Genomic DNA, 27853 nt, shown 5'->3' on the forward strand with positions numbered 1-27853 from the left:
CACGAAAAATAATATGTAGGACGTAGGTGTACGACTTACTGCGGGCAACGGCCGAATTTCGTGCTACGGTCGGGTAATCGTTATTGTGACATTGTGAGCACGAAAATATATTGTCATAGACGCGTATGAAAACACAGCTGCTTTATCACACTTATCAGCCGACATCGGTACCGTGATAACACGGTAGTGGGTTGTTTTCCGCGGCGGTTTGTATCGCAATAATATTAAAATAATTAGTAAACATTTTTTAATTAATAATTAATAATTATTACAGTCAATTGAGTAGTTGAGTATTAATTAAATTGTATTATTGTGCATTACTTTGGTCTGTTGTAAACTGCTGTAATAGGTTGATATTGTATCGTTACTGTTGTCATGACGCGATAGTTTTCGATGGAAAAATCCGACCAGGAGACGGGCACAGCCACTTTGGCGACACCAGCACTGTCGGTACCGGCAGCTGATGTGAACGTGAACGAACATCACGCAACCAAGCAAAAGCCGTACAAGCGGCATTTTTTGGCTCTCTTGGAAAGATGCGAATTTTTACAGCAGGTAAAATGCTTAGGTGTTGTCTTACCTTAAGCATGATGTGGTCCATAGTTTAGATAAAACTGATTCCAGCCACCCCAATTACCTGGGGTGTAAATCTTTTATATAAAATTTTGCTTCAGTACTTCATCTTTTGTCTACTGTTTGTTTACGTATGTCATTTTTGTGTTTAAGGACAATGAACGTCTCGTGCATAGGATTCATCAAGTCACGAAACAGTTGAGACGAATCCGGTTGGAACGAAAGTATATATTTTTATTCAGTTGAATTTGAATAATCTTAAATTATGATTTTTTATTTGAAATTAATTTGTATGTCATCAGGTTTATTATGGATCGATTGGACACGCATAAAGACAACTGGAGAGAAGCTGAATTGAAAATAGATCTGGGAACTGATTTACCTTTACCCGAAACTGTCAATTTAAAAGTAATATTGTTTATAAGATATATTTTATAAAACAATTTTATTTCTATTTATTATTTATATTTATAAAGAACCAAGGAACTGTAGAAACACCAAACGGAAAAAAGAATTTGAATATAAAATCTACTGAAAAGAAAGATCCTAATTTGCCAAAAAGACCGGCAAATCCATTTTTCAGATTTTGTCAAGAACAGAGGCCAATTGTACTTGATCAAATCATTATGTCAGGTGAAGGAGAACCTACAAAACAAGATCTTACTAAACGGTTAGCAATAACTTGGAATACTATGGAACATAATGATAAAAAAGTATGTAAAAACAATTTTATGTTTTTGTATTTAACATGTTTGTTATTGATCTATATTATCATATAACTTGTGTTAGCCGTTAGCACCTATCATAAATGTCTAGAATAAATTGAGTTCTAGTGAAGCCATTTAATATCTTCAGTCCTTTTGCAAAATGTTTAAATATGACTAAAATATTTACCCTTTCATTGTGTATAAAGGTATAGCGTTAAAAAGTGAAACAACACGGCATCAAGGGGTTGTGTTAAAACTCATATTATGTCCAGACCAGTAGTTGATGCTAAACAGTGTACAAAAACAGTACCTTAAGACTATGTATTGAGAAGACTTGGTGTAATGCACTCTTGTTCTTGGATTTATAATTAAATACAATTCTGTCATTTGGGATCCATCCATTATTAGAATTTCTAATGATGGAATGAGTTTAATTTCAATTCCTATGTTTTACAATTTTTCAAAATTGACAGTCTTCATAATTATTCTCTTGTCCTAAAAACTTCAAATCCATAATTTATTTTAGATTAAAAAAATACTGCTAATTTATACATTTTAAGAAAACTTCTGGCAGATAAAGAGGATTTTCCTAATCCACTTTCCTAAATTACTTCATTTCTACCATGCCCAATGGCCAAATAAGAACCAATTTTTTCCTTTCTATATTCCTTTATTCTCTACTAAATATTTCTTGCACTCTCTTAATATGACTATGCAACTTTCAAATGAGGACCACATTTTTATTTAAATTTAAAATTATTAGCTATAGTCTATAAGTCATATTATTTACTTATATTTTGCCCTTTTGTTTCATTGCGCTTCTTCTGTAATATTATAAAATAAAAAAAAAACATTTTTAAAAACAATTATTTGACTTTTTAATATCTAGGTAGCTTAGATTAACTAATCTAAAATAAATTAATTTTCGAATGCTTTATTTTTGCAAAAAAATTTAATTTTTTTTTAGAATACCATAAACAGTTAAGCTTTTAATAATTTATAAGCTAACATTAAAGCTCAGAAAGCAAAACATATTGCATTATTTAAATATTATTGCGGAAAATATTTTTACAATCAATGTAAAATACCAATTTTTTTTTAAAAATAAGTTATGAGTAATGATTATTTAGTTTCCAACAAAAATTTTTATTTTAAATATTTTACCTTTTGACTTTAAGTTGTATTAGTATTAGTGCTTCAACTTATAAATTATATTTATTACCATTTAAAAAAATATTTTTCCATAAATTTAACAAAAAAAAAATACTTACCATGTATGTGTTTTTTTATTTATTTATATTAAATTTAAAATGATTACAAGTAACAATATTTAAGAATTTGGTTATAAATACAACGATGTTAATTTAAATATTATTTATTTTTTAGGTCTATTATGATATGTACGAGAAATCTAAGGAAAAATATGCTGCAGATATGGAAGAATACACATTTAATAAATCTATAAATGCAGTTCAAACATCCAATTTCTCATCTTCTCAATAAAAATTTCTTTAATTATGTATTATTTAAATTCTGTGTTCAAATTTTTATGCTTGTACCTATATCCTATGTATTATTAACAAACAATTTGTATAAAAATGTATTATTGTAATAAAATAAGTATTATTTTTTATAAATTGTTTTTCATATCTCTCAACATTTTCATTGTTTTAATTGGATCACCAATTGTTTGTGTAACTTTTTGAACCGATTCAGTTTCTACTCTCATGAATGGATTAATGAGCTTTTCTAAACCTAAATTTAAAAAAATCACAGAGTGAGATAATTTTTCATATTTAAATAACTGTTTTTTACCAATAGTTGATGGGACACTTGGCTCTTTTATTTTTCGTCTGGTTTCGATATCTTTCAATTTAGTCAATATATGTTGGTTGGATGGTTCAACATGTAAGCCAAACTTCAAATTTTGAATAGCATATTCATGTCCACAAAACACAGCCTGAAATATCATAGCGTTGTACATACAATAATATTAATATAAAGTATATTTTCTTACAGTGCTGTCAGGTAACTGTGATAATATTTTGATTAATGCTTCATACATTTGTGTAGCATTACCTTCGAAAAATCTACCACAACCTCCTAAGAATAATGTATCACCTAAAAAAATCAAAAATTAAGAAGTCATATTTATACCTAACATAGTCTTGAACTTTTACCTTCTGCTTTATCAAAATACAATTTAAATCTTATAGTTTTTTAAATGAAAAGTTAAAATATATTAAAATGGAATAATAATGGTACTGAAAAAATTTAACCGAATCGAAAAGTAAACTATAACATGTAATTTCAATAGTGAATATACATAGAGATAAAAACACAATGTATAAAAGATTACAAGGTTGTTAACAACTATGTAAAAATAAATACATTTTAAATTACTTGGTTTGGGTTAGATACTTCGATAAATCATAAAATAAAAATAACCTGTAAAAACAACACCATCTTGCCCTTCATTAACATAATAGCAAATGTGTCCAGTGGTATGACAAGGTGTGCGCAAACATTTAATATTCAATGATCCCAATTGAAGATCTACTCCATGTGTATCAATCATAACTGTAAGACCATCAATTCGGTCATCACCTCCAATAACAGTCAATTGATCATTGGTATTGCTATTAATAAGTTCTTTGTTACCACCAGCATGATCCCTAATAACATTTGAAATAAAATTGTACTTAATTGGCATTCTAAATCATTGTAAATTAAACTCATTGAATCATATTATTACTTTGATTATGAGCATTGAACTTTAAACTTAAATTAAAACAATATATTTTATTTTATTTACAAATAACTGAACTAGGGCTATGAAAAATTATCTTTAAAGTTTAAAGTGAAAAATAAATATTAATTATATTTGTAAAGATATCACAAAAATAAATATATAAAATATTTTAATTAAAATGTCAATAATTGTAAAGAACAGAAATGACCAAAGAATATAATATATAATTTATTATCTTTTTTTTATTAATTAATTAGAAAATTTTGTAAAAAAACAAGTATTTATGAATACTGTAAACATTTATGTAAAATTATTAATTTTAGTTAGGTACCATAACGGCATAATACCATAAAAAATTTAAATAAGTATAATAATAACAGCTCATTATTTATATTACCAATGATGGTGTGTTGTAAGTACAGTGGTTAATTTAACATTTTCTTTATGAACTGCATCCCAAACCACATCAGGTGCTACAGGATCAACAATGGCTGCTTCTTTTGTGCTATTATCAATTAATAAGTACATAAAATTATCGGATAATGCTGGAAGCACTTGTACTTTAAATTTTCCAAACTCCTTAGTTATGATGTTGCTATGCATTGTGGTTAAAGGCCTGTATACTAAACAAGTACCTATAAACATTAAAATCTTTAATTTTCATCTTCTTGTACATTATGAAATTGCTTACATAGAAATGAAGATTTCTTTATTATAGCACTTGGTAATGAGTATAGAACTTTAATGAACATTATTAAAAGTTAGTGATGGCGAAAAACTGAAATAGCATGCATTATGATCAAAAATAAAATAAAATTAAGAATTGAAAACAAAACTAATGAGCTTACCAATAATGTTTTATTCCAAATTAGTAAACCTGTTATATTATAAGTAGAGTATATTTCTGTAAGATTAAAAAATCATATATATTTAACCAAGTGCTAGTTATTAACTGATTAACAGTGTTTTGATTATTTTAAACTCTAGTTTCTTTACTAAAAACTAATATTATTATTATAATATTATATAATACCTATTTAAATTTCAAATACAGAATGTTCTGAATGTTCTGATATGTATTTATGTAATTTAAAAAGATAAGTGTTATCATTGTGTTTAGTATTGAATATTGATATATATATAAATAAAAATCCACTTATAAACGACTTATAATCAATACATAAATAATAAAATTATCTATGAATCAATATAATAAATTACGATTACCTAATACTTATTCACTATGAATATAGTAATATGTTAAATATTATGTACTATGTAGTATGTAGTATGTATCTAATCTAATCTATTTTTTGATTAATTAAAAATTCTTAATTTTAAAGGCCGAAAGGCAATAATTATGTTAGCGTGTTATATCATTATCATCTATATTCTAAATCTAAGCTTTTTAAAATCTAAAAATGTCAATTATAATAAATATTCATGTATTTTTATGGTTCATAATTTTAGTTTTTACTGATTATAATAGGGTAAAAATAAAATCCATTTAAAAAATAGCCAGCAATTCAAAAAGCTATAAGAAATAAAAAACACCGATTAACTTGGTTAAATGTTATGTTGGTCAATATAATATAACATATTATTATGTTATATTTAGTATTTACATAATGCATAAATGTATTTCATATTAATAAGGATTATGGAATTTATAAATAATTTAATAAAATAAGATCCTATCTCATTAATGTCTCAATTCAGAGAAATAAAGTTATTAAGTACCTACCTGTAGGTTTTTATTTTATACCAATATTTATTTTTCCATAAGTTCTATCATACCTATTTTTATTAGTTTTAAATTTATTCTGGTGTCAATTAATATATTTAAGCTGAGAACATTTGCTTACCTTCTACATTCATTATATAATAATAATGATATTTAATTTTAATATTTGATTGAAATACATAAGTGTGAAGTAGTAACTGGATTTAATGAGGCCACCATCAACTTATTGGCACCTTGATATATTATTTTGACTATCTAAACTACAAATCTTAGTAAAATGGCGTATTTATTATTACTATTAAGAAGTAGGTAGGTATAAAAACAACTTGAAACACGACAAATTCTTTATCTAATATTTAGATATCTATAGTGAAATATTAAATTTATTTCAAAACATTTAACTTATTAAATTATTTACTACATAAATCAAGAAAAAGTTTTATGGAGTTTATTTTGCACCAATGTAAAATAAAATAAAAATATCAATGCACTTATATAAATTAGTTTTAATCATATTGCATAGGTTTATAGCTCAAAGACTGAATATTTGATTTGTATTACAGTGTTCACGAGAATAGAATTAGAGGGTGGAGTAATTGTTTTATACTGTATATACTGTATAGTAAAATAGTTTTTAACAGATAATTAAATTGATTATAAAAATCAACAGCACAACTGTAGGTCTATAGACTATACTGCTACAGTTGTAAAAAGGGAATGTTGAATGTGTTGATACATAATAAAATAGTATAATATTATAAACTGATGTCCTTAGCAATACAATTATAAATTATTATAATAAAAAAATTTCAAGAATTATTGGTATAATACAGTACCTATACCATATACTTGAAATTTAATTTAAAAGGACTACTAAAAGCATTATATATATTAAATACTTCTTGGTTTATTATAAAAAGAGGCTATCAAGATCAATATAAGGGTTACTGTGATACATAATAATATTATGATTTAAGTAACAATAAGGGTATTTATGACTTTTACACATTTTATTTTAGTAGGTATGCACATTGCAGACTAATTTATAAATTCATATAAGCAGTTTGATGAATTATAATTTGCAAAATTTAATTTTTAGATTTACTATAAAAAGTCCAAATTTGACCTTAAATAAAGATTGCAATATATTTTACAGAAATGTACACGGAGGCAATATTCATAAGTAGTTTATTGTTGAATGCCAAGGCATAAAACAAATATGAAATTTTAGTAATACATTTTGAATAAATAATACAATTGTATTAATTTTAGGGCATGTTTTGATTAAATTTTTAAATGCAGATAGCATTCACTAAATTATAAAGTTTATAAGATAGTCATCTAAAATATTTTTATCTACTAGAAAAATTATTATACTTTTTTTAATGACATAAAAATATACATGTCAATTGTCAAATGTGAGCGACAGTTAATTAAATAATAAACAAATTCAATACTTTTAAAAATAAAATACTATATTATTGAAATTCTACAACTCAAATAAGTTTTAAGTGCCCAGTGATCTGGTCAATAACATCAGAGTTAGCTGGACCAATACCTATTACAGTAGGTGTTCCCGCTTTGACTTGAGTTGCTCCAGCGTCATAAACAATGCAAGAAAGTACTTTGTGGGATTTTGCAACCTTTGATAATTCATTAAGACCTTTTTCACCATTGTTAATACTAACTACAATCTTCCTTTGTCCAGTCATTTGCCATATTTTTGCCATTTGAGGTTTATGTTGCATTGCCGCTTTATAACATTCAACAGAAGCATGGGAACACTGTGCTGCTATTTTACCTTTAGTCATTCCCAAATCATTTCTGACAACTAATACAAGTTTATTGTGTACAGAAAGTGCATTTAATGGTCCAGAAAGTAGTGGTCGAATGTTGCGATATCCATATGAAACTCCTGTGCCAATCAAAAGACCAACAACAAATGGAGTAATAAATTCATGATTGGAAATATCAAACATTGTTTTTGTTTGCAAGTTTTTGATTTTTTTCAATACACAGTTTAAACTCTTTCACTTCAGCTTGACACTTTCTCCAATCCTTTGTTGTGGCTATGCAGTCTTGGACTTTATAATGTAGGTGAGCGCAGTTAGTTTTGTTTAGTAACTCATCTAGTAAATCAATGTCATCCTTCGTTTGACTGGACTCTCCTTTTGGGTGCATTTCTTCAATACTCAGACTTGACTAAAAAAAATTATCATAAATTATTTAAGATAAATATTATTTTAAATAATATATGAACCATTCATCTATTTTAAATATTTTACTTAAAACACCAACTTAACGATAAAAGATAATTTATTAAATTAATATTTAATATTCATTCTAGATTATAAGTATTATATTTAGTAAATGCAGTATATACTAATAAATAATATAACAAAAAATTAAATGTACAACACATTTAACATAATACCATGATGTAAATAATAGTAACTAGTAAGTAGTAAATTCTGAACTTACATAGGTTCATATATAATTAAGTAATCTGGTCTAAGTCAAAAACATTCTAAATATGAAATTGTGTTTGGGATATTTTAGATGATACTGCAATAACATATAAACCAATCTAGTTTTTATGTTTTAATGGAATATATTAGAAGTATCAATTACAATTCATTTTTACACATAAATGGCAGGTTGCACAAAAAACATCCAACATTTATTAAATTGATCCGATAATTTATTGGCACCATAAGTTTTATTGGTTTGATAAAATATTTTATCGATAGATAAATTTTAAAAATTGATGCACAAATTATTGTTTATATTATTATATTATATTATATTTATTATATTTGTGAATATAAAATTATTTGCAAATTGAAATTTTATTTGAAAATAATAAAAAACAAAATATCTCATTATTATGTTGATCAACTTTCATTAATTTTATTTAATAGAACCAAAATCGGCCTACAAATTAATGGATCAATAGTGACGAACGGTCAATAACTTATTGATTCAATAAGGTATTATGGTTTTGTATAACATATTTTAATTTTTATCAATTCAATAACTCAATTTAATGGACCAACAACGACAATAACTATTTATTGAACCAATAGTTTTATACAACTGGCCCTAAAGCATTTTTGTTATATAAATATAATATATCATATGTAACAATGTAACCAAAGACAATAGTATTGAGGCTAAAATGAAAAATGAAAATATTAATGAAGTAAGTTATAAGTACTGAAAAATTTAAATGTATAATGAATGTATAAAAAATTAACTGTATAACCCGAAAAATCAGCACCCGAGTACCTCGCTCTGTGAGCTAATTCTACATGTCATACAAATTACAAATATAGACTTACTAAAAATGTCGAGTTCCAATTTTAAATTTTAAATAGATTTTAGATACGGTAATTCAGAGTATTTAGACAATTCGGTATAGTTAGGCTCATTCTGTTTATCTACTAATTAGTTATTATTATTATTAATTTGTGTTTTGATAATTAATATTTTAAATTAATATTAGTACTAAACACTAATTTTTTAAATAAAAACCACGATTTAAGACAATATCTTTAATCGTGATAAAAAACCTACTGACCAAAATGATAAGATCGAAACTGATAAGTGATAACATTTTAATTTGATATCAAACCACAAAATTATTCTATGATCAAACCACGGTCTTAGAAGAATAACTTCTTAGTCCGTGGTCCATGTTTTTTTTGTTACCACTACCGCAAACAAGATAAACCAATATGTACTAACTACTAATTCGTGCCAGTGTGCCACCGCCCATCACTCACTGACTTGAATATTAACAAAAATACACTAAAGCTCATTTGGTAGTATCAAAAAATAATTTTCATTGTTAAATAAAAAGGTGGGCAAGTGGGTATTGCAATTGCTCTGTAGTCTGTTGTATAGTAGAGATGGAGAGGCCACTATAGTCTATAATGTATATGTTAAATTTGAATGCAATGACAAGTATCATTGTATACGAAAAACGATTATGAACGGAGATGATTTGTCAGTCTACTGTCTAGGATAATTAGTAAGATATATTATATTATTACCTATATTTAAATTCTACTATATCGTTATTTTACCCGATTTTGTAAAATATTGAATTTCATACGCTCATAAAATTTTTCTTTATTAACGCTAGATTTTTTTTTCAGTTAGGTATTCGAAGAAAAAGTTAAGGATTGGGTTTTTTTTAATCTTAGATACTAATCACAAAAATGTTATGAATTTTCAACTTCAAAAATCCTTGCAAATTTTCGCGATTTTGACATATTTTGTAAACATTTGAACTTTAAATGCTTATCAACAAAAATTATAACTAACGATTTTTTATTTTTTTTTTATTACGATAAGTATAACTTATAATAAAACTTGTATTACATTTTAAAGATTTTTTGGTTTGCTAAAATTTTTTTATAAGCATTTAAAAAAAAAAACTTAGAAAAATTGAAAATTTCAATTGTATATAAACAGCTTAAAAAAATCAAAATATTTTGAAAATTTATTCGAAAATAGATAACGCTAATATAAACATTTGGTGAAAATTTCAAGTATTTACAATGATTCATTTTTGAGTTACAGCAAAATAAAAAAATCGATTTTGTCGAAAACTGATTATGCGTAAACATTCCCGTTTTTCCGTTACTTTTATAGGGGTTTTCTTGACTTTCTTGCAGAAAACTATTGAAAATTATTTACTTTTGACTCTTCAATGTACCAACTAGATTCATTTTCCTTTTCAAAGAGGGGCTGAAGTTAAAAGTCAAAGCATTATTAGTACTCCAAAACGTGATGACAGTCACAAAAATAAAAATAAAACACATATCATTGTAAAATCAATACATTCATCACTCCGCTCAGAATCTAAAAAAATGGTAAGATTGTAAATAAATTGTTGTAATTATTCTTTTAAATTTTCAGCTCATAATATCACGAATTTAAAATTAATTATCTAAATTAAGTTTTGTTTTTAAGAATTTATTGATTTTGTTGTATTTTTATATCCTATACCTACTTGGATTTCAAGTAATAAGTAACCAAAATATGTTTTTAATCAAGCTCGTCACCACTTTTTATATTATCTATATAATTTTATCTGTCATAACCTAAATTTAAGTCAATTGGGTTTATTCACGCAAAGTATAATCATTGAATTATTTTAAATAAATAAATATAATATATAAAGTATAAGCCTTTAGCCAGTAGACAGTAGGTAGTTATTATTATTACAAATATAAACTTTTATGCCATACAGATGAAAAATTAGGGAATGCTAAAATAATGTATGCTATACAATTTCTTAAAGGGTCTTAAAATCTTTCACATACTTTTTGAATTATTTTTTTATTAAATCAATAATACAAGTAGTTAATCAATTATTCAAGATTAATAAGTTTTGTATTTGAAAACAGAAATATTTTGTAAAATTATTTATATTTTAAAACCATTAAAAAAAATCCAAACCACCGTGTATAATTTTAAACCTAAATTACTGTATGTGGCTATTTTTAATAGATAAATTAATAAAATTATAAAATTCGCATTCTTGAAAAAAATTGTACTAACAACACTATTTTTTTTTTGTAAATACATTTAGTAAATAATTTAATGTATTTATAATAAATAAACATTTTCTAACGCTTATCAATCGCCTATTTCCAATTTAATAATGTAATTCTAATTTAAAAAAAAATTGTAATCTAATTTGGTGCAAAAAAAATAAAGGTCACAGTGTACCGTGAACATTTTTTGAAGAATACATTGTGCCATGTTCAATAAAAGTTTTTAAACTACTGGTATAAATACTACAATAAAATCTTACCTTAAATTTAATCTATTACTATACATTTTACATTAATTTTAAATAGTATTATTAGTATTAATATTCGCTCCCAATTGTTTTGCACCAATTGTCATTGCGCCTAAAAGTCTGCACCCGATTTTCCGCGCCCGATTTTCTGCTCCCAAGTGTCGGCATACCGTTTTTAACTATTGAATTTTAAATATTTTTAGTAGGTTATTTTTGAATAAAAATTATAATGTGTTTATAATTTTGTTAAATTATCTTTAGTCAATTTTTCTTCAATACCAATTTATTTTGATAAACATGTGTTTTTATATTTTTTTTATTTAGAGACTGAAAACAAAACCAATTTTGATACAATACTGACATTGAACTATTTACTTACTTGTAAATTAATAAATTAGTTTAAACATATTTTATTTTATTGTAAAATTATTAGTTTTTAAAGAAGTATAAAAGTTTTTTAAATTGCCTATTTAGAACTCCTTAAAATTCGTTTTACAACAGTTTTTAATGAATTATGAATAATACAAATTAACACCGATAGGCAATAGGCCAATAACTATCAGAGACGTCTGCTGTCTACAGTAAACGATTTTTTTTTTTAACGATAAATAGTAAGTTCTTACATGAGATATCATAGGTAAAAGTACGAAACCAGCCGTGGATCCAAGGGTGGGGGGTAAAGACGATAACCCTCCAAGACCACCCGAAGACTCTGCCATCCACGTGAATTCTAGGATATCTGTTTTCGGCAGCCAATAAAATACGATACGCACATGGTATTCGCCTCCTCTCCCGTAAATATATTCTGGATCCATACCCGTACAAAACTACATATGTAATTGCCTATTTAAGTAAAAATTAGAAATGTCAATTTATAATTCATACATTGATTATAATATATACTAGTAATTAGTACACATGAAGTATTGAAGTTAGACAAATTTCTTTTCTTTTTCACTTAGAATTTAGGCCCATAAAAGTTTCAATTTAGAAAAATATCTATATCCCTCACTAAATTATATAATATTGTATGTATAAACTATAAGTATAATACTATATTAGTATCTATAATTCAGGTATCTCATATTACAGGCTACACCCTACATGTTTTAATAAAAATCTAAAAATAATAATGTATATTATTTTGCTCTAGCAATTATTTAAATTATTATAATACATATTTAAATATCATAATAAATTATTAATAATGTATAAAAACATAAGTACTTATGATAAATAAAATAATATTATATTATATAGGTTTACATTGTTTGCATGCATAATATAATACATATATTTTTTCTATGATAATTATGATGTTTAAATATGTATTATACCTAATAATTCAAATAAGTGTCTGAGCAAATATACGTTATTATTTTTAGATTTTTATTAAATCTTGTAGCCTGTAATATGAGATATAAGTGCAATGGGACATATTTCGATATTATATTCAACGACAATTACAGCAGTGTATACAGGGTAGAAATGCATTTATGAATGTCATATAACATATTATGTGATTTATTCATGTATTATAATAAGCAATATGCTCCAAGGCTTATTTGTTATAATATAAAATATACATAATGCATTTTATTAATGCTATAATATGTCCAAATGTAGTCTTAAATTTTAACAACGCAATAAATAATATATTATGATTCCTAATAAGGCCTATACCTATATAATATACCTAATATACCTATTGAATATCCAAATTTTTAGTTCGCTTTCTTTAAATAGTGGTTATTAATTTTAACTTAAAAGTTTTAAGTAACAAACTAAATTTTTATCAATATCTCATTTATTTTTCAATAAATAGAAATATTCGTTTTACAAAAGTATTGTAAATTAGGAAAAGAATGTCAAAAAATAGGATTTGTTTATATGTATGTATAACACACTAAAAACATAAAGCTATTACAAATCTTTTATTTGCCTGCATAAACAAATTGAATCTTAAAATTTATTAATGATATGATTAAAAAAAATATATTTTTTAATAAATATAGGTATTCTAATTAATTCAAAAGTTCAAATACGAGTATTAATCATACACGTATTATTGTAAATTATTAGATACAAATTCCTAATATACATATAATAATATACAGAGTGGTTCACCAAGTATGCTCATCCCAAATTGTCCTTCAATAGTTAATTTATTCAAATTCTGATTTTTGGTATTTTTAAATATGTATATTTAAATACCATATTTTAATAAAATAATCAATATTATAAAAAAAATCTTAAAAATTTAAAAATATATTATTTAAATAGGTATATTTAAAAATTGCAAAACTCAAATTTAGAATAATTAATTTATTGAAAAAAATAGGGGTTAGTATAATTAGTGAATTATCCTGTACAGATATATCAGTATTTTTGCCTAATATTAGCGTTAAGTTAATAATTTATTTTTAGAATGTATTAATGTTTATTCTTAAAATATTTTCTGGAATATGTGATTAGTTTCATAAAGATTATTACAAAATAACTTAGTATATATAGATTATACATAGGTCTACACAATAAGTCCACTACTACCCACATAAAAAACAAATATAATATTTGAAGAATTTAAATTAGCTATTATGGGTATAGTTTGACTTTTAAAATATGATGTAACCGGAAAATGATTTGATCTATGAATTATTTGATATTATAACCATCGTTGACCATTATTATGTATTATCATCATGTAGTGAAACTATAGCCGATAAAAAAAGACGGATAATCGGAAAAATACGGTCGTTCTGGACGAATGCCACTTTTTAAATTTTTACTGTGAATTAAAATTATTACCTAATAATTCTAAAAAAAGAAATTATACTGATAAATGTAAAGTAATTTAATTTAATAGTTCTAAAAATCTAACTTTATATTAAGTGATAAATTAAATAGAGTATCAGTAATTAAACATTAGGATATACATTTTTATTCAGACCTATCATTTAAATTGTATCATAAAAAATTAAAAACCAAATTAATAATTTTTTATAAATGATAGATTTCATTGATAGAAATACACGAAGTTTAAAATAAAATTTAAAGCTTAGAAACTTTATATTGCTTTCTTGTTCAGCCAACTCTGGATTGTGGTATGTATAATTTAGTCTTAAAACTTATCTAATTATATAAAGGATCTAGAGTTAGTCCAATATAAATTCCTAAAAAGAATACCTAGTGTATATTATAAAATTTACGTATATATCCAGTAATTTCTACAAAAAGATTCTGGAATAAATATATTGTTATTATATCCGCTTAACCTAAGAAAATAACTTTTTGATATTTTTAATTTATGATCTATTAAAATATTAAATGGTCACGTCGATTGTCCACACTTGCCTAATTGACATTAATAAGAACCGGTCGATCCTTTCATATTTTACTAGAACGAATGATTTATTTGTTATTCCCCACTGCCTTAAGAAATATGACACAGTTTCTTTTTTTCTTAGGTAACAAAATATTCACTACTTTAGCCTTTTTTGATTCTAACCACAATAAATTAAAATTTAATGTTGTATTGGTATAGATAATAATAATATATAATGATTTAATTCATTACTATTTTAATTTTTCAATGTTACAAATATTTATATTATTTCAAATATTTTGATTTTAAATTTAGTATTAAGCAGGTAGTAGGTACTTGGTAAGTATATCTAAATATTGTTGAATCATACTTATCCATCATTGTAATTATCAATAGTATTTTGAGTTTAACATATTATTATAATACAATCTCGTTAATATTAAGGTAATTAGTATCTGTATTATTATCTCAATTTTTTTTATTTTTTTCAGTTGTATTATTAAATTTTCTTGTTTTTACCATCTGTAATTGTTGAGCTATCTATCATAATCTATCATACAGTCTATAGATAAATAATAATATATTATAGAATTGGTTTCAATAAAATAATTCTAAATGTAATAAATAAAAACGTTTTTAATATAATAGGTACTATAGGTAATATATTAACCTAACCTTCTAGCATCTAGCTATTAGAACATTTTTTTCATTTTTTTCATTGTTTATATTATTAATGCATATATATATATATATATATATATTGTAAAGCTTAAAATATAGTGTATATATGTAAAAAGTTATATAAAAGTTATTTATTTCCAGTGTTAAACATTATCTCAATAAACATAATTTAAAGTAATTTTTATTTGTCTATTTGTAAGTAAAAGGGTTACCTGGAAATAGTTATCTAGATAATTTTTTGTAACAAGATTTTTATTTTATTTTAGGGAGGTGTACCTATTTTTGTGTCATATTATGTATATGAAATTTATATTATATTTATATCAAGTATGTAAGTTTTAAATTATCTATCTAATACTTATCTAAACAATAATTTTGATCATCTTTTATCTATTATCATATCTAGATAAAATTTAAATTAATTTCTGTTACCTGAACTAAATAACAATTGTTGGATTATATACTACTATATACTAAGCTCTATGATGTACAACACTGAATAATTATACTCTGAACTTTTACGCACGGTATTATAAATTTATACGGTACATTAGTTCTGATTTAGAAGTTAATATCAATATAAAATATGTTATACTTACCTAATTGTTTTGGAAAAAAATGGTTTTACCAACTGTATTATGCTAATAGAAAATTAACGGAAACTTTCAAATAACGGATATTATTTTAAGAACAGATTTACAAACTAAACCTTTTGACCAATAGACAAATTTTTGCGACCGAGGGTATTTGATATTTAGAAATTTCATTTCACTATACTTATTTAATTAATAAATTATAAAATACCCTTACAAGTGGCAAAATTTAAATAAATCTAAATAAATACACTTACACTTTAAAATAAAATTTAACATCAGTTATATGATCGTATTTGATTAATAAATTGATTTATTTGTATCTTTAAAATAATAATAATAAATGTTTATTTTTATAAAAAAAAAAAGCTGGAAGAACATTAGCATTGAGGCCTTGACATATTTTTATTTATTTTTTTAAATAACTCGAGAACTATAACTTATAAATATATATTTGTGTTTAAAAAATAATGTATACATTTGTATGAACACTATTATACTATTAACAATACAATATTACTAAATACGAGTATGTAAAAAAACTTGGTTGTTTTAGTTGTTTGGTTAAGTTATATAAGTTCATAATGTTTCAACAACGACAAGGATAAAGCACGCGTTATCGATTGTTAGTTTGTACAACATATTGTATGACTATTTGGCTTTATACAATATATACTATTCAATAATTTTTTTAAGATATATTATTCAAATTATTAAAATCTTTTAAAATAAAAATTAGTTTAATATTGAGAGTTCCCGTAAATATTATAGATTGATTATTATGATGTATAATATAGGTACACTTAAAATAGTCAATAGTAATAGTAAATATGCATAATAAATAATAGAAACATAAAATAAATTTACCATAATTTAGAAAAAGAAAAATAAATAGGTTTTTAAAATAAACGAAATTAAACTATTAAATTAAAATAATTTATTTCTGGCCTAAACTAAACCTATCTATACATACTTATACTATGTAGATTTTGATACTTTAAAATGATACACCTACGATGAAATATTGTACAAAAAAATTATAGGTTTGGATATCAAATTTATTATTTAAGAATATATTTTAAGTTATTAACTTAATAGTAGGTAATAGAAAATATAGAATCTGTTTGTTTTTGATTAAAGTGAATTAATTGAATGTATAATGTAAAACAATCGTAAAGATATAATTATTAACTATTGTCGTCATGAATTAACTATAGAATTACGTCCTCAGACGTGAGTACGTGACAACGACGTGGAAGTATTTTCCTACAAGAAATCGGACTGCAATAGAGTAATTAATGCTATTCGGATGAGAACCGATGATTGAGGACACGAAAACTCAATTCGGTCCCAAGTGTATATTGTAGACAGTCGATCGTATAGTGACCGATAACGCGCGCTTTATCCTCGTCGTAACTCGTAGTTGAAGTATCGACTACATAGTATTCTTCCATAGTTAGCTGAGTCATATACAGCAACAAAACTTATAGAATGCGGGGAATTTCAAGATTGAATAAAATATATATCTATAAGCCACGTTTGTATTACATTAACGAAAGAAATTTTCAATATTAAATTTAACAACTGTTATTATTTTATATTATAACTTGTAATTTATATTTTTTCAAATATTATATGCGCCTATGCGGTGGGCTTTATTTTAAAGTAATGTTGACAATTGGATATAATAACGTATAATAATTAATGTATACATATTTATCAGCAGTGTATATATAACTTTTATAGGTAGAAAAACAATAACCTATGTAAAAAAAAATTCAAGGTATTTATAATGTTCTAAAAAAAGTCATTAGTCATTAGTGAAACAATAGTTTTAGGTGAAATTCAAGCCTGCGAAATGCAAAGGCCATAAGTTCATTATGTAGTTATATGGATTGTAATAAAACCTATACATCTACTTTATATTTAAACAGTTAATATACTTTATTTCAAAACTTATATTAATTTATATTTTATCATAAAACTCAATTTTACTAATAAGTAATAGTTATTTATTACTTCATCATATTTTACTATTAGCGTATAGACCAGCTTAACAAGTGATGATGAGATCAGTAATTAGGTTTCTATTCTATTTTCTTTATCTTATAAACGATATATTTACTTATTTCTATACTTCATAGAGTATAGCTAGTTGTTAGTTGTTTACTTGTATTAGTACATCTTGGGCAATTTTTATAGGCGAGGGACAAACGATATCTTATGTAAGTACAACGAAAGATAAAATTTTCTTAATCTAATGTAATCATATATTATTACGAGTAGGAAAACAGACAATTATATATACTTTATAGTATATATAATTAGTATATACTTTAGTTGTAAAAGAAGTCCACTGTCCACCATAGAGGTTTCAAGAATATTTTATCATAAATCATGACAAATTTAAGTTAGTTTTTCATAAACAGGGCTTATGATTTTATAATATTTACTAATTATTCTAAAATAAAATAACAAAGTAGAAATTTAAATAGCTATACATCTATTTTATGCATAAAGGATTCCAAGTATAAAATTTTATATTGCATATTATTAAGTGTTGTGTCTTTAATGAATCTCCACGGAAAGATATTTTGATTGTCAGTATTAATACCTATAATGATAAATTGATAAGTTGTCTTACCACTCATGTACTACATAAGTTATTATATAGTCAGATAGTCTGCATGCTCATATTTATACAATCTTAAAAAATTATTATTTATTTTATATTTCACGATATTTATAGTTATAAATATAATACTTTAGTACGACTGTACATTAAAAAATGTCTAAAATTGCTTTAAAAATGCAAAATTATACAAAATAAGATTGTATATGATACTGAATTTTTACTCGTTACTCGTTAGTCGTTAGGCTATAAAAACATTTTGGTATATAATATACTAGGTATTTTTCTCATCAAACAATACAAAACTATATAAATATCTGTTCTAATTATTAGGAGTTTAAGTAAAATGTATACTTTTATAGTTATTATTTAATTTTTAACAATGAGCAGTGGATACCAACCTACATTTACTATCGGTCCCGGTTTGGCAGGGACTGATAATACTTCGGTATATAAACTGGGTTTGAATATAGCATCCATCCAAATAAAATATTTCAAGATGATCAATGGTCCCTGAGTTAAACTACAACAACTTAATTAATATATTAAAATTTTGTCTTTTATTAAATATTTCTAGTAGAAAAACAATGTAGTTTTGATAATTGTTATAATAAACAAATTGATTACTGTCTGATTTTTAATTGTTTTCTCGGTCCAGTGTTCCATAACGAACATTTTTGTTATTATTTTTCTGTATTGTTTATCAATAATCTGATTATTCATTGCGATATGTACTATTAAATACAATTATTGAGTTAGTTTTTAGATTTTATTTTTAAGCGCATACCGCAGACATAGAGATGCTATTATTTAAAATTCTTCTATAGAACAGGATAGTTATTTATCATTAGGTATGTACAGTTAATATTTTTAGTAGGTAGAAAAAAAGTAATTTTGTTCACAGTTAGTAGCTATATGGTTATATGTACTACTCAACTACTAATGATTCCATTTGAAATACCTAGTTTTTAGATTCTGTGTGGAATGATGTAAATATAAAACACAAATCATCGTATTAAATGTTTTGTTAATTATTCATGGTAATCGTTACACTAGGAACGCCGACAAAATATTCACATAACTCCATATTTAATTTATCTATTCGCTAATTATCATTAATGATGCCAACGTGCATAATAATATTATATTTCATGTGTGGCCATTATATAAACTAGGGTTTAAGGTGTCCCGTCATTCTGGTTTCCCGAAAATCTTTATCGGAATTTCGAAAAGTCTAAAAAATATAATTCGTTAATATAAATTCGTTTGCTTCATTTGATGATTTATATAACCTTTCTGTGGTATCTCCTGTTTTCATCATAATATTATTTTAATAATGCGATTTTAAATATTTAGGATTGTTTAAAAAATTAAAGAAATAAAAAATAGGTTAATTTATTTCATGAATAGTATTTAATTTCGATTTAATTACTATTAACAGTTATAAGAATTTTTAGATTAATTTTTATTTAGTTTTCACAATGTTGATTGTTTGCTTGTTCATTTTTTTATATTAATGTAAAATAAAAATATCAAAGAATTGTATTGAAATCTGTTGATTTCTTTACTAGATATTATCCTAATTGAAATCTAATTCATTGTTTTTATAATTTTAAGCAGTGCGAGTATAACCACACTATTATTTATTTATTATATGTAAACTATAATACACCCCTAAAGTTTTTGTACGATTTCTGTGAATTTCTACTTGTTCACAAGAATATCCCTTCCCTAGTTCTAGTTTAAATAAAATAGAACATGACAACCCCCCTAAAAGAGGGTGGCTGGCATTTCATAAGTGACCTGGTGGATTGTCAAATTTTTAAATACGGCGTTACTACTGGACCTAACCTAACCACTACACTATAGCAATAATATAAATATAACGTTTCGTTATTATGAGTGGCGGCGCAAGTCACTCTTCCCTACTCGCGAACAGGATGACGTTACGCCGCAACCGCCGCCACCGCCGAGACACGCGGAGACCGAAACAAACGAACACGCGTTCGCCACCGGGTCGTGTTACACGCACGGCATCAGTCGCGGACCGCTTACCGTTCAAGATAGTGGCGGCGCTCGCCAACGATTGGGATTGTGTCCGCTCAAGTGCGCGGCGATTGCGTACATAACAGCTCTGCAGTGTTATTCGTATCCGATTGATGCAGTTCAACTGCAATAAATATTATTATTATAAATAATTATTGTATACAGTTTTCGTTTTGCCAACCAAGCAACACTCGTGACAATAATAAAATTACAACGATACATATTATAATATATTAATGTACCACTTTAATCGCGCCCTGCCAGTATCGCGATATACATGCGTATTATGTTTATCCTAAACGCGTAAATACTGACGTCGTTTTTTTTTTGTCCATCATCACAGGCTCTGCACTACCGTCGTCGGTGACGCATCGTTATTGTTATTATATTGTTATATCCGCGACATGTATTCATTGCGAGTATTGTCATAGATTTGTCGACGGCGACAGAAATAAATAACATTACAAAACGAAAATAAACAACAATTATATAGACATCAACAGGTGTATCAACTCGGTATCCTGCGTTAAAAACGCCTGTCGTCAACGACGCCACCGCAGCTTTCAACGAAAAAACAATAAATTATTCCTAGCCAAACGGCGTTCACGTGTGTACACGAACTGACATAATCATAAGCGCACTGCCGTCTGCCACTACTGCAGGTAATTAACACAATTATAACACTATATTATACTACTATAAATGTGATATTTTTAAAAGTCATCTAAATCTATAATATATACAGAGTATAAATATTTTCAGATTTATAATAAGTCTTCTAACGATATAAACATAATTTTGTTTAAATAGTAAAATATTTAAATAAATAATAATTGTTTATGTAATAATTATATTCTCACATTATAAAAAATGGTTATTTATGATAAAAAAGAACGCCTCACATAATAGTTGCTATTTACAATAATATATTATAATAAATATTAAATATGTATAACGGTGACCAACAATGCGTTTATATTCTAGTGTGATTTACCAAGTATGATCACTATATTTTTCCTTAACTATTGCATTTATTAAAATTTTGATTTTTGTTTTTTTGAAGTACTTTTAAATATTTAAAACATTTATTTATGCAATATAATTGTAATCATTTTTAATAATCCTTTTATAATGAATAATAATATAATACCAATATATAATATTAAATATTTTCAATTGCAGTTTTAAAACTAAAAACGTTTATTTATTTATAAAAAAACAAAACATTATTTTAGAATTATACTATATAAAAAATTAAATAAAATACATTATAATTGAATAAATTAAATTTTTTTTTAGAACATTTTTTAATGAGAAATTGAGATACCTAAAGTTGTATAGGATTATGGAATGTGATGATTTAAAAATAAAAGTTATTTATATCAATATTATATTAAAATTTTATAATTTATAAAAAATATAGAGTACCTATAATAAATATGACTAAAATACCTATTATATTTATTTTATATTTGATGTACAATATTGTTATGAATGATTATTATTTTTAATATATAAAATTAAATTACATACTCAGAAACTACTAGTTTGTATTTCGATGCATCAATATTTTTAATAAAATCATATGCTTAATAAAATTTAGTAAAAAAAAAGTGGTTTACATTTAAGAAAATAAAGTTTGTATTGTCTTGGGATATTTTTGGTATGGTATAAACATTTTAAGTATTTAAAAATATTTCTTTAAATAAACTAAAAATAATAAAAATCAGAATTTTAATGAATACAGTATAAAAAGAAAATTGGATGGGTGACTAAATTTGGTAAATTACACTATAATACAAACATTTTGCAGGTCGTTATACATATTTATTAAAATGTATTATTGTAATTAATATTGTGTGAAGAGTTATTTTTTATCTTAATCCTAAGATGCATTTAGTTTATCGCTAAATGTCGGTGTTGGAACAGTACAGAGGTGCGATTGGTAAACTTACTGTTGTCTGTTTTTTCTCTTCATTATCTTATCACGCTGTTAAAAAAAAAAAAACAAAAAAAAATGTATGTAGGTATAATGTGTACCTATTATATTATATTGTACCGTTTTACTAAAAGTATGACGAATTTGTGCAGTTGCGTTTATTTGTACCCTAAGTATAATATTATATTTACTCTGTGAGATAAATATTTCAATTTGTTTTTAAAACCTAATCATTTGAAAAAGTAATAACATAATCTTATTGATATACGATATAATAAAGCAATCATAATATTTATAAGGAAATATTACGAGTAATTAATATTATTATTTTCAATTATTGTAGAAATGTAGACGATTATTTCTTATATATTATAAGTTATAATGTACCTATTTCGTTTATTATGTTTAGGTAGGTCGTCGGTGTAATGTTCTATAGTACCTACTGTATGTTTTAAATATTTTATTATAAATTGTAAATTCATTTTTCCATCGCACGTACTAGTTCAGTAGGCCCATCATCATCTTGAGAAATAAATAATTAAATTAATGTTTATGATTTGTTAGGTTGGTAGATATTAGATCTAATATTAGTAAGATAATTTAACCAACAATAATTTTACAAATTTAATATCAATAACAATAAAAATAATTCAATGTACAATTTATCACACATGTTTTACTAATTTTGATAAAATTGTTTAAATAATAGAAATTAACCCAATATTTTTGTAAATTCCGTTTGTGTGACGTACTGAAGTGTCTGAAGTATCATGTACATACTTATTTCTTAAATATAGTTATCCTACAACTGTATGGATAAGGCTTTTGAACATTTTTTGTACATACAGGCAACATATTTTAAATATACAAAATGTAGATTGTTATGCATTTTTAATTGGTAGTCAACGGTACTGGTATATTTTAATTTCATTTTTTTCTTCATAATGACAATAGATTTTTTTGGTATGATTCTAATTAAAATAATGGTGTTGTTGGTGAGAATAATACTGCCTTACTTTTTTAGACAATATAATATAATGTTTGAAACCACGAAGAATAGTACAAGATTTTTAATGAATTTTTAATTTTATTAATAAATTGTTGGTTGAGTTTAAAATATTACATACATTTAGGATATCGTATACCAATATTTATATTAAATTTATTTAAGCCTGTATAAATATTTACATTTCATATATTTAATTTAACGTTTCTTGTTTGAACAACATTTGATGGACACAACTTCACGTTTGGCTAATCTTTGTTAATCCTAAATCCTAATACTATTATTTTATATTATATTTTATAACTAACCACAGATATTGATAACATTTTATTTTAGTCAAAATTCGTATTGGATTTAAATAAATTTATTACAATTTATTTTATCAAATTGTACAAAGTACCTATTTGGCTACTTATACATGAATTTATATTTCATTCAACATTTAAAGCAATGGTTTCAAATATTTAAAATCGTAGTATTGATATTGTGTTATATTATAAAAATATTTTATTATAAATAATAATAATATAACTTCGATATTAATTTTCACATTTGTTTTTCTTTGACTTTTCATTTTTATAAATAAATGTATAAACATAAATGTATATTAGACGAATCTAAAAACTGACCTTCTGGGATCTAACTGTTTCTTGATTGAATTAAGTTCTATGTAAAGTTTAAATTAAAAAAACAAATTTTTACTATTATGGTTATTAATTTAAATACAAAATGATCTTATTATTTTGAAAATAATATGAGTTGTCGTACTACAATATTTTATGGTGATAATACAATTAAACACAATGAGTAATAATTGATCAAAAATATATTTTATACTGTAGGTAATAAAAATTCTCTTCGAGAGCTTAAAATCAAATAGGTAAATTGAATAAGTACCTACTTATTTTGTTTATTATTAATTCAAGTGCATAATATTTATTAGTTATTTTGTTGTTTTTGTCCAATCAAGTTTTCTGTGACATTTTTTACAAATAAAACTATGGTTAAAGATTTATATGGTTTGGTCATAATTCATTTTAGATATATTTTAACATATAAGTTTATAATGATTATTTGCATATATTGAAATAAGAAAAAAAACACTCAACATTTACGCAAAAACTAACTGTAAATGGATTATAATATATGATTTCATACGAGATACACTCTACAGTCATGTATTTTTTTAACCTAACCTTACAGTATTGAACTATAATGTATGAAATTTATTTAAAAAGTAATGGGTATTATAATTATTTATTTGTATATTTTATAATTTATTGTCTAATAATTTTTAAATTTTATAATTTTATTATAACAAGATACATTGATATTATTTTAGAATAGATATAATATTTTAGATAAACTAAATATTGGTTTAACGTAACTTGGTAAGTATTAATATGGAATATTTTTTCACTAGGCTGATTGATATCTAATAAGAATATTAAATTGATGTATAGCTTATAATAATTAAGATATTTTTAATGTTGTATTATTACTTATGTAATAACTTTTAAATATTTATATGCTTTTTTCATAATTAAATAATGATTATAACGTATTGATAAATAAAACAGTCAGTCCTTTTTAAATATTAGAAAAAAATGTGTGTATAAATAATTTAGGTAAAAATTCACAAATGCTTAAATCATTATAAATAATGTCATTAAACTATGTACCCTACACTATATTTTTGCCATTTGCTTATCTTTGGGTAATATTATAATAATTAAAAATTTATATATTGGTAATAATAAATAAATTAAAAATTAATATGTAAACAATTTGTCATAAAAATAAAATAAAAATAAAATATTATATTTTAAATATATTTATTACTTATCTTATATTAAGAAGATAATAATTCAAGGAATAATTATCAACCTAATTCGAATAAAACATTTTAGGTAGATACTTTTTAAAACCATTGCTCACTAATTTGAGATATTTGATTTATAGGTGTTATATGATATTTCCTAGAAGCAAACATTATAAAATTAATAGATCCAGGATTCTTCTATAAGTTCAAAATTCTAAAGTAAATTTCGTACAAAATATGGAATGGTAACAAATTATATACCTACTGTGCAGTGTGCATAACGTTTGCTTTACATGGTACATTGGACATACTCATAAAGTCATAAACAATAAATAAGACTACTTTGAAAACGTTTTATCATAAATTATAATAGGTACTAATATAATATAATAGGCAAATTAAAATCAAGGTTAAATTAAAAAAAATCCAATGAACAGTATAACAATAGTATGTAATTATAAATAAAATATAGATTAGGTTGTCCTAGGTATGAGTAAAATATATAATTCATAAATATACTTCATAGTACTTAGGTACTGTCTTATTTTATCTTACTAAGTAACTTTAGCTTCTTATTTAAGACGAGGTCGTCTACACATGATCTAGTTAGTTAATATATGGATTTTAAGTGTATTGTACTTATACTATTATTTAAAATTTGACATAACTAAAAGTATTTAAAATATTTAATTATGTAACTAATATCCATGCATGTAGTTTTAGTTTAGTCTTAATCTAGAAAAGTTGTTTTCAAATAAGTGATATAAATATAAAAGAAATTTGAACAATACTGTCTTTAGAAAATAAAATCATAACAAAATCAAAATGACATCGTCGGAAATGTAGTTCTGTAAGTACATTATATTGTTTTTGTTGTATAATGTTCTGACCAGCTCTAATTCGCATCCACGGGAGAATGGAAATAATAACAAATAACACAACCCGTTGTCATTATCTGTATACCACGATTATTATTATGATGTTCTATTCATTATAGGTAATACGTAATCTACTGAAATATGTTATATACTATGTACAAGAAGAGGATACATTAAAACAGTCAACAATAGACATATCGTCGGTAAAACTTCACGCGCACTTTGATATCTGTCATTTGAAAATATATAAAACAACAACACAATTAACTTTGCTTTAAAATCTGCGTCCAGTAAGCGTGTGATGATTTATGTTCAATTTTGGTAGAAATCCAAATTCACATTATAACATTTAGGTGTAAGGCCACCTCTGCCACGTATAGTGAGAGAACTACAAGCGTAGAGAAAAAAAAAGCAGAAACAAACAACAAAATTGTTATTTTCGTTGTGGAATTCAGACATGTCAGTGTATACAATAACACTATTAGGACAATGTCGATTATATTTTCGTGGGCCGTGAAGTCCACTACAAATTACAATTGACAAAAAAAAAGGAAAAAAAATGAAAAAGAAAAATCGTTGTGTAATCATCATAGTGCATCAGTCATCAGACACAATGTATAGCAATGTTGAAAATGTGGTTTTTTACTCGTATATTGCAGATAACGGTCTAAATGTTAATTGATTTTACGTTACTTAAATATTATTATAAATTTATAACTTCGCATTGTACGATTGCCTACTCAGACGCGTTTGACGTGTGCGAGGACCCTTTTCTGTTAACAGTCTATTATCGTCGCAGATTTCTGTCATTGAAGCGACGGAGAAAGTAGGACGGATCTTGTGTATAGTAGTTGTTTGGAGAATAACGTGTTGAAAATTGGAAAATAATTCGCTCCGAAAACATCAATTAAAAATGAGAGTTTCAAATGTGTACCGTATTAAAAACGGCGTATAAAAAACGTTTGACAAAAATTATTGTGCCACAAGAATAATGAGACAACTAATACTACCTATATAATATATATTATATAAACTAAAATAAAATGATACTGTGCAGATATTATTTATTATTATTAAAGGCGTATATATAATGTACATAATATTACTATATGTTATTATAATATATTTGTATACGCATTTAAACATCACGCACGTATATCTATAAACTACACAAAAATACAGTTAAATAACATCTTGATAGTTTTTTTTCTTTTTAATATTTGAATACGTTTAAAAAGTTTCAATAAATTTTTACGATCGCTAACGTAAATATATGTATGATTATTGGTTAACGCAACCTCAACATGAAAATACGGGTTAGATGACCACGAGTAAAAAAA

At 24.5% G+C, this 27853-nt stretch overlaps 4 protein-coding genes across 12 annotated transcripts in view; 2 read left to right on the forward strand and 2 right to left on the reverse strand.

Annotated features, from left to right (window-relative positions):
* The first annotated feature begins 73 nt into the window (after window positions 1-73).
* On the forward strand, window positions 74-2917 carry LOC132928194 (uncharacterized). Of its 2 annotated transcripts, XM_060992679.1 has the most exons (6): window positions 74-206; window positions 350-555; window positions 727-797; window positions 876-981; window positions 1050-1286; window positions 2667-2917. In XM_060992679.1, exons 2-6 carry the CDS (start codon window positions 394-396, stop codon window positions 2781-2783), a joined length of 693 nt encoding a protein of 230 aa, XP_060848662.1. In that variant the 5' UTR covers window positions 74-206; window positions 350-393; the 3' UTR covers window positions 2784-2917. The 2 variants fall into 2 exon arrangements, with proteins under 2 accessions (XP_060848662.1, XP_060848661.1); XM_060992678.1 differs by having other exon boundaries at window positions 182-555.
* Window positions 2765-6179, reverse strand: LOC132928192 (hydroxyacylglutathione hydrolase, mitochondrial). Of its 7 annotated transcripts, XM_060992672.1 has the most exons (8): window positions 5066-5081; window positions 4881-4936; window positions 4724-4810; window positions 4430-4667; window positions 3729-3955; window positions 3298-3401; window positions 3096-3240; window positions 2765-3035 (listed from the first exon to the last, which is right to left on the reverse strand). In XM_060992672.1, the coding sequence occupies exons 3-8, from the start codon at window positions 4782-4784 to the stop codon at window positions 2911-2913; spliced, it is 900 nt and encodes a 299-aa protein (XP_060848655.1). In that variant the 5' UTR covers window positions 4785-4810; window positions 4881-4936; window positions 5066-5081; the 3' UTR covers window positions 2765-2910. The 7 variants fall into 7 exon arrangements, with proteins under 7 accessions (XP_060848655.1, XP_060848659.1, XP_060848656.1 ...); XM_060992676.1 differs by lacking the exon at window positions 4724-4810 and having other exon boundaries at window positions 5066-5084; XM_060992673.1 differs by lacking the exon at window positions 5066-5081 and having other exon boundaries at window positions 4430-4655; window positions 4881-5055.
* A 1051-nt stretch (window positions 6180-7230) lies between these two features.
* On the reverse strand, window positions 7231-9339 carry LOC132928195 (peptidyl-tRNA hydrolase 2, mitochondrial-like). The gene is made up of 2 exons (XM_060992680.1): window positions 9118-9339; window positions 7231-7978 (listed from the first exon to the last, which is right to left on the reverse strand). The coding sequence occupies exon 2, from the start codon at window positions 7753-7755 to the stop codon at window positions 7273-7275; it is 483 nt and encodes a 160-aa protein (XP_060848663.1). The 5' UTR covers window positions 7756-7978; window positions 9118-9339; the 3' UTR covers window positions 7231-7272.
* Window positions 9340-20841: 11502 nt separating this feature from the next.
* Window positions 20842-27853, forward strand: part of LOC132928924 (extracellular serine/threonine protein CG31145) — a 68433-nt gene continuing 61421 nt past the window's right edge. Inside the window, exon 1 of one of the 2 annotated variants that reach the window (XM_060993873.1) lies at window positions 20842-21530. The gene's annotated coding sequence lies outside the window, so the exon portion shown is untranslated. The remainder of the gene's footprint in view (window positions 21531-27853) is intronic. The other variant, XM_060993874.1, reaches the window with a different exon arrangement.

Source organism: Rhopalosiphum padi, chromosome 4 (genome assembly GCF_020882245.1).
Source record: "Rhopalosiphum padi isolate XX-2018 chromosome 4, ASM2088224v1, whole genome shotgun sequence".
NCBI classification, from domain to species: domain Eukaryota; kingdom Metazoa; phylum Arthropoda; class Insecta; order Hemiptera; family Aphididae; genus Rhopalosiphum; species Rhopalosiphum padi.

Coding starts and splice junctions, on each gene's coding strand:
- LOC132928192 (XM_060992672.1), bottom strand. CDS start 4,784: ATGTTCATTAAAGTTCTATACTCATTACCAAGTGCTATAATAAAGAAA. Junction 3,956..4,429: donor CTTACAACACACCATCATTG/GTAATATAAATA, acceptor AAATGTTATTAG/GGATCATGCTGGTGGTAACA. Junction 3,036..3,095: donor AAGTGTCCCATCAACTATTG/GTAAAAAACAGT, acceptor TTTTAAATTTAG/GTTTAGAAAAGCTCATTAAT.
- LOC132928195 (XM_060992680.1), bottom strand. CDS start 7,755: ATGTTTGATATTTCCAATCATGAATTTATTACTCCATTTGTTGTTGGT.
- LOC132928194 (XM_060992679.1), top strand. CDS start 394: ATGGAAAAATCCGACCAGGAGACGGGCACAGCCACTTTGGCGACACCA. Junction 982..1,049: donor CCGAAACTGTCAATTTAAAA/GTAATATTGTTT, acceptor ATATTTATAAAG/AACCAAGGAACTGTAGAAAC. Junction 1,287..2,666: donor TGGAACATAATGATAAAAAA/GTATGTAAAAAC, acceptor TTTATTTTTTAG/GTCTATTATGATATGTACGA.